Source organism: Salvelinus sp. IW2-2015, linkage group LG35 (assembly GCF_002910315.2).
Source record: "Salvelinus sp. IW2-2015 linkage group LG35, ASM291031v2, whole genome shotgun sequence".
In the NCBI taxonomy this organism is placed as follows: domain Eukaryota; kingdom Metazoa; phylum Chordata; class Actinopteri; order Salmoniformes; family Salmonidae; genus Salvelinus; species Salvelinus sp. IW2-2015.
The window spans coordinates 14,354,449-14,363,702 of record NC_036874.1 but is presented as its reverse complement, the minus strand read 5'-3'; the positions used below and the strand labels follow the sequence as shown (position 1 = coordinate 14,363,702).

At 41.6% G+C, this 9,254-nt stretch overlaps 1 protein-coding gene across 1 annotated transcript; it reads right to left on the bottom strand.

The window, feature by feature from the left end:
• Positions 1–5,481: 5,481 nt before the first annotated feature.
• LOC111958992 (POU domain, class 3, transcription factor 1) lies at positions 5,482–9,221 on the bottom strand. Its single transcript, XM_023980382.2, has one exon. It carries the CDS (start codon positions 9,163–9,165, stop codon positions 8,035–8,037), a length of 1,131 nt encoding a protein of 376 aa, XP_023836150.1. The 5' UTR covers positions 9,166–9,221; the 3' UTR covers positions 5,482–8,034.
• Between the last annotated feature and the right edge of the window lie 33 nt (positions 9,222–9,254).

The window sequence follows — 9,254 nt, the reverse complement described above, 5'->3', positions numbered from 1 at the left end:
GGAAGCCTGGCTTTCCTTGGCGTCCATGAATACACGCCACTGTCTGTTACTGTAGTTCAGAGTGAATAATATCAMATTTACATCTAAAGTGACTGTCTTCCTGAATGATCAATTTAGCTAACKTAGCGCACCAAAGAGTCTGTACAATGGACACTTGAGCACCCCATAGTACTGCTGTCCCCAACCGAACTGTGCTGGCTCGGATATTTTCTTTTCACATTGTCCTTTCCGGCATGATTCCAGATATAGTGTATGCGTAACCAGGTCAAATCAGCTCGGCTCAGTTCAGCTCGGCTCAGTAATGTGAAAAGCACTTTACTSTACCAAGCAATACCATACAATGAATACCTGAGGGCCTTGTAGTAGTGTCAACCTAGTATTGGGGGTCTTAGCCTTCTCAGGAGCATAGGTCTTCAGCATCCTCTTAGCTACTATGTCTCCTCCGCAGCGAGTTGGGAGAGAATCGCACTGAAGAGCATAATTCAAGCCCATTATTTCCATAATTGCCGGCATTGTTGTGCTTGTTTGTAATGTTGTTAATAACAGGCGACGCCGTATAATACTCTTAATGTTATTTATCTGTTGGCAGATAGATGCGGCTAATCCTCATTCATTTGCTGCGGATCAATGCAAATCCTCTAGTGCGAGCAAAATCCCCCCCTGAGCCGCTGGTTTCTCATGTATTTTTCCACCATTAACCAGCTTTAATCCCTGCTAATCATCGCTAATCCACATCTCTTGTGTTTGATGATACCTCCCTGATGAAGGAGTTAGGCAGGCAGACAGGCAGGCATCTGTGTGCTGTGTTCAAACGCCCAGTGCTGGCTCCAGCACCACTCTCGAAATGGTGCTTGGCACCAGTCAGTCTGTACTGTATGTTATGGGAAGGAGATAACAGGGAGAGAATGGGCTTGGTCCTAGATATATTTSTRCTGTCTTTCTAAGTCCAACCTATGGTCATTGTCAAACAGATCTGGGACCAGGCTAGGAGAGATAGGTAACTTCTGACTTTACTAATGAGCCAAAATGGTGGTGATTATTGTATGACCCAAACAGATAACTACTCCACAATTTCTACTAGCCCCGATGGCATTCAACTAAACCAAAGGTCCAAAATCTTTGCAATATGAAATGTTATGAAAATATGAAATGTTACTCGCCTGGTGGGCTAGTTTGACACATCAACTAGCCCAGTCCGAAAAGTACCAGGCACATKAAACTTTCAACTAGAAGTTTATCAGATGTTTTCACACCTTTATAAAGTAGTCTAATGTCAAGATGAAACCATGTGCCACRACATCTGAAAATATCTGACAAACTGTCATATATGAGTGAAATGTCTCTTGCATTTCCTTCCACTGGACACACCACCATCATTGACCAAGTTTTTTGTTGTTTTWYGTTGTTACRWAAGGTTAGGGTTCTTCCCAAATGGCACCCTATTCCCTATATAGTGTATTGATTAGCATAGGGCTGTGGTCAAAAGTAGTGCATGATATAGGGAATAGGGTGCCATTTGGTACGCATAAGTCCTTAGTGCTGGTGATGTCCATTCTGTGCCATGCCACACAGCAGAGCTAAATAGCAAATGGGGAACTAGTGAAAGGCAATTAGTCATATTATGTCATCGCTGACCTTCCTACTGCATCAGCTCTGGGCTGGTTTAAATTCCACTTCCTGGGTCCATGCAACTACACTTCAATACGGGCCTATGTGGCATTACTGATGGTTCATCTCATTTAGTTCAGGTCCAGCATGTTCAGCATGTTCAGCATGTTCAGCATGCACTTTGGCCATATGGACAGATGACGATGTTCCAACGGTCGTACTGTGTTTGTTGTACGCATAGTACACTTTCTCTGTTTGCATCAGTTGAAGCCGGCTTATTGGGTGACGACTGATGGTGGAGTTTGATCATCATCCAGGCTGTGCTTCATGATTTTTGTGGGGATTTTTGAAAGTCATATTCCAGTACAAAAGTATGACCAGTATTGCATGATTTAGGTCCAAAAGTGGCACCATTTTAAGTTCCCCACCAGATAATGAGTGATGCTGGCGGGAGAGATCTCTAAGGACATAGGGAAGACTGTGAGACCAGTAATACATCATAACCATTATTCTGCAGTTAAACTACTTGTACAGGTCTGAAACTGATAACTCACAAATCCCAGGTGTATAGTGTGGATCCAATGTGGATATGTGATTTAGACAGGCCGTTTAGTTGGGTTTTGAGCACATTTAGTGTCCCAAATGGCACCCTATTCCTTACATAGTGCACTACATTTCRCCAGAGCTGGTCAAAAGGAGTGCACTAYATAGGGAATAGAATGCCATTTGGGATGTACATAGCATCTTCGGTTACAGAATCCCTTCACGAGATGTTTAGGACCTATCAGTCACATGCTGATTATAGATGTCATTTATTTTGTTGTGTATCTTGTACACTATATACAAGAGTATGTGGACACYCCTTAAATTWGTGGAATTRGATATTTCAGCMACACCCATTGCTGCCAGGTRTATACAATTGAGCACACAGCCATGTAATCTCCATAGACAAACATTGGCAGTAGAATGKCCTTTCAACGTGGCACTGTCATAGGATGGCACCTTTCCAACAAGTCAGTTTGGTACATTTCTGCCCATGCGAGAGCTGCCACGGTCAATTGTAAGTGCAATTGTAAGTGCKGTTATTGTGAAGTGGCCACACAAGCTCACAGAACGGGACCACAGAGTGGTGAAGTGCGTAGCAAGTAAAATTGTCTGTCCTCAGTTGCAACACTTACTACCAAGTTCCAAACTGCCTCTGGAAGCAACGTCAGCACAAGAACTGTTAGCCGGGAGCTTCATGAAATGGGTTTCCATGGCTGAGCAGCTGCACACAAGCCTAAGATCACCTTGCGCAATGCCAAGCATCTGCTAGAGTGATGTAAAGCTCGCCGCCATTGGACTCTGGAGCAGTGGAAACGTGTTCTCTGGAGTGATGAATCACGCTTCACCGACGGATGAATCTGGGTTTGGCGGATGTCAGGAGAATGCTACCTGCCATAATGCATAGTTACAAATGTAGAGTTTGGTGGAGGGGGAATAATGGTCTGGGCCGATTTTTTCATGGCTCGTGCTAAAGCCCCTTAGTTCCAGTAAAGGGAAATCTTAACTCTACAGCATACAATGACATTCTAGATGATTCTGTGCTTCTAACTTTGTGGCAACAGTTTGGGGAAGGCCCTTTCCTGTTTCATCATGACAATGCTCCCGTGCACAAGCGAGGTCCATACAGAAATGGTTTGTCGAGATCGGTGAGGAAGAACTTGACTAGCCTGCACAGAGCCCTGACCTCAAACCCGTCGAACACCTTTGGAATTAATTGGAATGCCGACTGCGAGCCAGGCCTAATCGCCCAACATCAGTGCCCTGACCTCACTAATGCTCTTGTGGCTGAATGGAAGCAAGTCTCTGCAGCAATGTTCCAACATGTAGTGGAAAGCCATAACTCCATATTAATGCCCATGAGTTTGGAATGAGATGTTCGACGAGCWGGTGTCATGACTTTTGGTCATGTAGTGCATATACCCTGCCAAATATGATGCAGATCACAGGAGGTTGGTGGCACCTTAATTGGGGAGGACGGGCTCGTGGTAATGGCTGGAGCAGAATCAGTGGAATGGTATTAAATACATCAAACACATGGTTTCTATGTGTTTGATGCCATTCCATTTGCTCTGTTCCAGCCATTATTATGAGCCATACTCCCCTCAGCAGCCTCCACTGATGCAGATTTAATATTGTGTATTATTCTTCCAATACATTTTAAACAAATTGCTCAGTGACTCGCCTGAGCTCTTACAGTTGTAGGAACACATTTGTACCATTTGGGGGCGCTTGAGACTCGCCGTTCTCTTCAAAATGCTTCAATATCATCAAGCCTAATTTGGGCTMATTTACAACAGTTTGAGCTGACACTTCTCAAGAACTATAGTAGCTTATATTTATTCGTATGTAAAGCTATGTTATAGGGAATTTTCGATTAGAATAGTTTTAATCTGGTAAATTCGCTTCAACCCAAGTTATTAATAGGCTATGTTTGATAGGCCCATGTGTGYGTCAAATTGATCAGATTTGTATTAATCTCCAACATACTATTTATTATTGGATGATAGAATCCGAGCGCTCTTATGACTTTAGAATGAGCGCCTAAAGACCATTAGCTACATTTGGATGACTGAATTTCGTGGAAATGGCTATATGCATATTCTCTTTGCATTATAATATGGTATCAAAGAGTGGGAGGGAAACAAAAGGGGATGACGTGTATAAAAGGAAATTATACAGGCCCACCAACAGAGAGAGAGAGTGAATCTTATGTTCTCAKGKTTTCTATGTGAAKGCCAACTTTCAACGTCTCTAAACATCGCTTCAAGAATTCCTATCCGACAAAAAGTTTGTCTTCACTCAAGTTGATATCGATTGGTAACTTATGGGCTACTCCAAACAATTGTTCATACTTTTGTTAGGCTTTATTCAAACAACTCAGGTAAATTATCCTTCTCGGTTTTATTGAAGGCTTTAATAAAATGTTTCAATCCATARCATTTGTTTATGAGATGCATGGTTAAAAATAGGCCTATCGCTGGGTAGGATTAGGCTAATGTAAAACAGCCTTAAAGTAATGTAGAGTAAATCACAGAAGAAGTAAATCGATATTTCTTATTGTGCTAATGTCAAACATGGACACCACAGATGTACAGTATCTTGATTAAGTTCTARACCTATAACTGAACATATTAGTCTAAACATGATAACAATACTTCGCGCTAAATTCATATAGTTTGATGTTAAACGTTTYCTTGAACTTTTGACTAACTCTAAAATATTGGATCAGTTGGACTGTTATTAAAGTAAATTCTCGTTGACTTCTTTGTAATTTGCGGCATTGAAACTGGTGAGATGCAATGAAATTGGCGAATGAGTTGCAATATTAGGCCTACATTTACTGAATCAGAACGGCTTGTTCTCTAACATTTTCCCCGTAGCCTAATGTCCACCCACGTCTTGTTTTCTTCCCAGAAAGCAAAGTTGCGTCATCTTTCTTTGTTTAATATGAATATCAAAATATAATACAAACTAATTGTGTGTCCTGATAATTACTGATAATTATTCTTACATGGCTATCGGTAGGCCTGCGTTAGCTGTAGCCTATAGCGCCACATAGCCTACAGTGTGTGTTTTAATGGAGCTGGTGTGTTTGTGTGATCCAAATGGTAGCTAGCCTATTTCTTTGCATTTTGATCTAATTCGACATAGCATATTACAGCCCATTTGATAACATCAGCGTGATGTTTAAAAATAAAAACATATTTGTATTATAGCCTACGCTTATTCTGAACACTTGGAGAGGGGTGTGTGGTCTTGGATAATAATATGAATATTCCAATGACCCATAATTTGGTCAYTATTAGCATGATTATAGACASTCAGAAATCCCTCGCAGGCACTTTATTTGTTCCCAAWGCAGAAGTTTAAGATACAAGACACGGTGTGTATTTATTTTAGGACATTTTTTTTACATGTACCTCAATACTGTAGGCTACTGGTTTTAAATAAGATTACAATTGGCATGTTGGTGCGCACCAAATGCAAGTCTGATACATTGCTGCTATGTGGCAAACTATTATTTACCTGGCAATGCATTGTTATTACCATATAACAGTATTAAGTAATAATAATCATAATATTAATTGTAATTGGTACATCAGTCAATAAAAAGACACTATTTTCGTAATAATATTGCACAATTTAATACTGCGATTACACAAAGATGTGAACAACGTCAGTGATTGTGTGGACTTGATGCGGGTATRAATGCCTGAGGTAAACATACTGTTGTGTCTATTCCCTTTAAAACAGCACATGTACACAGCCTCTGATTTAAATGAATCCCAATTACATAACGGGATACTGGTTTAAACTGAACACATGTTGAGGCCAACACTTTCTGACGGCTTAAATCAGAGTGGTTAAGCACAGCACACTATTTTAGTGCATTGGATTTTTGTTTACCACATACATTTGGATCTCTTTTTTTTTCCTCATCTGGTGGTTTCACAATGGTTAGCAACAAAGGAAAACGGTTTGGTTTCTTAATGAAGACAAAATACCTTTTCTTGTATATACGCTTTATGTAAGTAATAAAATATTACTATAACATAAATAGGAGAAATGTGACTTTGCAGTCTACATTTAGCAATCAACATACAACCAATGTAGTAAACAAAACATATTGAATTCCACTGCAACATAACCATTAACAGAGCCAAACAAAAAGCTCCAAACACATTTAGGAAATAAATATATATATAAATGGTCAGATTCATAAATGAAATCATATTAAAATATCTTCTTGGAATTAGTAAGTGTACAAAACTGCCCGAAAAACAAAACAAACAAAAAAATATCTCAGAACAAATACATGTTTACATATTCGACATATTTACACATTGGAAATAATCCTGGCAACATTTAATTTCAAATCTTTTTTTGAAGAAAGTTGTTTTTCCCCCGTTGTATCGAATAGCACTGTCTGCAGTACGCAATTGTACTATAGGCTACTGTCCATCAGAATGTACCAGACCCTTGACAAATGACACGCAGCGCACGAGTAGGCTAATTAATCMGTTTTTCCTTTCTTCTCCATATCAGAAAAATATCTAAAACAGGTCCCTTCATCACTTTTCAATAGAGAATTTTCAGAATTTCTCCGTATATAGTGGTTATAATACAATAATAGGAATGGTATAAATGAATGGGGCGYAGCATAAGCTACCTTTCAAATCAATATAGAAGGTACAGAATTCRAGTTCTACTTTTTATTGTGATATAAAGAATGAGAACAGCGTGACACTTCGACCTGGGGCACTGAAGTAACCTGAGAATATCACTTTCATTTCGTATTAAACCAATCTCTTTCCAAAGGTGGTTGGAATAGCTTGGCAGTTAGCAATGCAAGTTGCTGACGGCGCCCTGGAGTGATTTTAGGAACCTGTAAACATGAAAATAGTGAGTAAAGGCCTACCTCAAAACAAATTCTGAARACAAAACCAATATAAAATTGCAATGATAATTTCACGAAATAATAAGTGCTCCATACAAAAGGAAAATAATAATAAAAACAAATACCCCCCCCAAAAACGACAAGAAACACGTGTTTCATAAACTATTAATCCATATTGCCCTTTTTAGCGTCTGTTGCTATCTGCAAAGCATACATTTTTGAAGGCTGCCAGACGTGAGATGTCCTGTTGCATTCGTCAATTTTGAAATGCATCTGACATTTAAGTGTGGGGATTTTTTGTCATCAACGGGTGCCATAATTTCCATCATCTTTTCACAAACTCCTTTGGCCAGATGACGTAGTGTCAACAGTATGAGTAAGGGAGGCGTTTTTGATGAGTTACATTACACGAATAAAATGAGAGAAACAATAGAAACAGTATACAGAACAGAAGTGACACTGAAGTTCAAATCAAACATCACAATTAATAGAACAAATATAAAGAATAGGCTAATAATTAGAAATAGTGGTTAATCGGTTTTAAGCCTGAAAAGCAAAATGTTCATTGYGYGTGTGTCTCCTTTGTTGATAATTTTCAGGCAACCACCTCGCGCTGTGGTGAGCGCCATCAGTTCAAGACACCACTTGCAACATTTAATCGTTTCCCTTTGAACAGCCACGAAACATCGAATTTACTTCATCTCCTCCATAGAATTTTGGTAAATAAAGATATTTGTTTCATTTRAAATGTGAACGAAATCAATTCAGTAATAGTGTATGTTTTTCTTTTCAACCATTTTCCATTCTACCTATTTGTTGTTGTAACACAAGCTCCGGTTACTGGGACAAAACTCATCTGTCTGTCCAACTTTGCCATGTCTCTGTTCTCTCTCAGTAAAACAAAATGAAATACTGTAAACTCCATAGTCCTTTCCCTTTTTTTCTTGTTTCCCCCGAAATTGTAGGATTGTTCATGAAAACAGTCACTGGACAGGACTCTGTAATGTGTGGTGAAGAGGGGGGGTCTCCGCTTGAGAATATACGTCCTCCATATTCGGATGAGGGACCCCTATCGGCGTCATTCTTTTCTCTTTTTGTCTTCTGTTGCAAAACCAAACACGGACAACCTCTTTTTCCAATTGAAGAGAGCCGGCTAAACTGGTGATTTCATGGGCGGAGGGCTTGGGACATTTTAAGAAATGATTTTCCAGCGCCCCTTTCACCCCAACTTCAATCGAGGTCCTCTTCTTTCGTTTCCTGCCCTGCGCAGCAATCTTGTCCAAATTGGTGGGGCTGCCAGTGTTTGAGTCTGTCTCCTCCAGCCACTTGTTTAGCAGTGGCTTAAGTTTGCACATGTTCTTGAAGCTGAGCTGCAGTGCCTCGAACCTGCAGATAGTGGTCTGAGAAAAGACGTTTCCGTACAGGGTGCCCAAGGCCAAGCCCACGTCCGCCTGTGTAAAGCCCAGTTTGATCCTTCGCTGTTTAAACTGCTTGGCGAACTGCTCTAGGTCGTCGGAGCTGGGTGCATCCTCGTCTGAGTGGTCCTGGTGGTGGCTGAACGCCTGCTGGGGGGACTCCATCTGGTTGTCATGGCTACCTGTATCGTCGTGGAGCGGGTCCCGCATGCTGTGGTGCAGAGAGGCGGGCTGGGGATTTAGCATGGCGTTAAGGTTCGTGTATCCCGGTTGCGAGTAAACTAGCGACTGGTGCCCGTTGGAGGCAGGCGACAGCGGGGACAAGTGGTGCGCCGTGGTCGGCGCCCACGACCCATGGTGGCTACTCTGCGTCTGCTGGTGCACCAGGTGAGATCTATGGTGGAAGCCACTGCTCAGGTCCTCTCGACTCGCCTGAACGCTGGCTTTGTTGTGCTCCTGTTGCCCGATATGGGTGCCGCTGGTCCAGTCGGTGTTGGAGGTGGGCAGCCACTGGTGGTGCGTCAGGCTCATCGGATGTCCCGTGTTGGTCGCCGCTAGCCCCTGCAAGTACTCGTGGTGCATCATTTTCTGCACCTCTCTGTAGGTCGTCCCCTGGTGCATCCTGTCCGAATCCGGATGCATGAGCGGGTTGGACGGTAAGGAGTTATTCCGCGGAATATACTGAGCTGTTGTAGCCATGGCTCCGACTTCGAAAACTGACGAGTACTTCGGAGGTCTGGAGGCTTTAGAGCTAAAAACGCAACAACCTGCTCTGGGAGGTCTTGGGG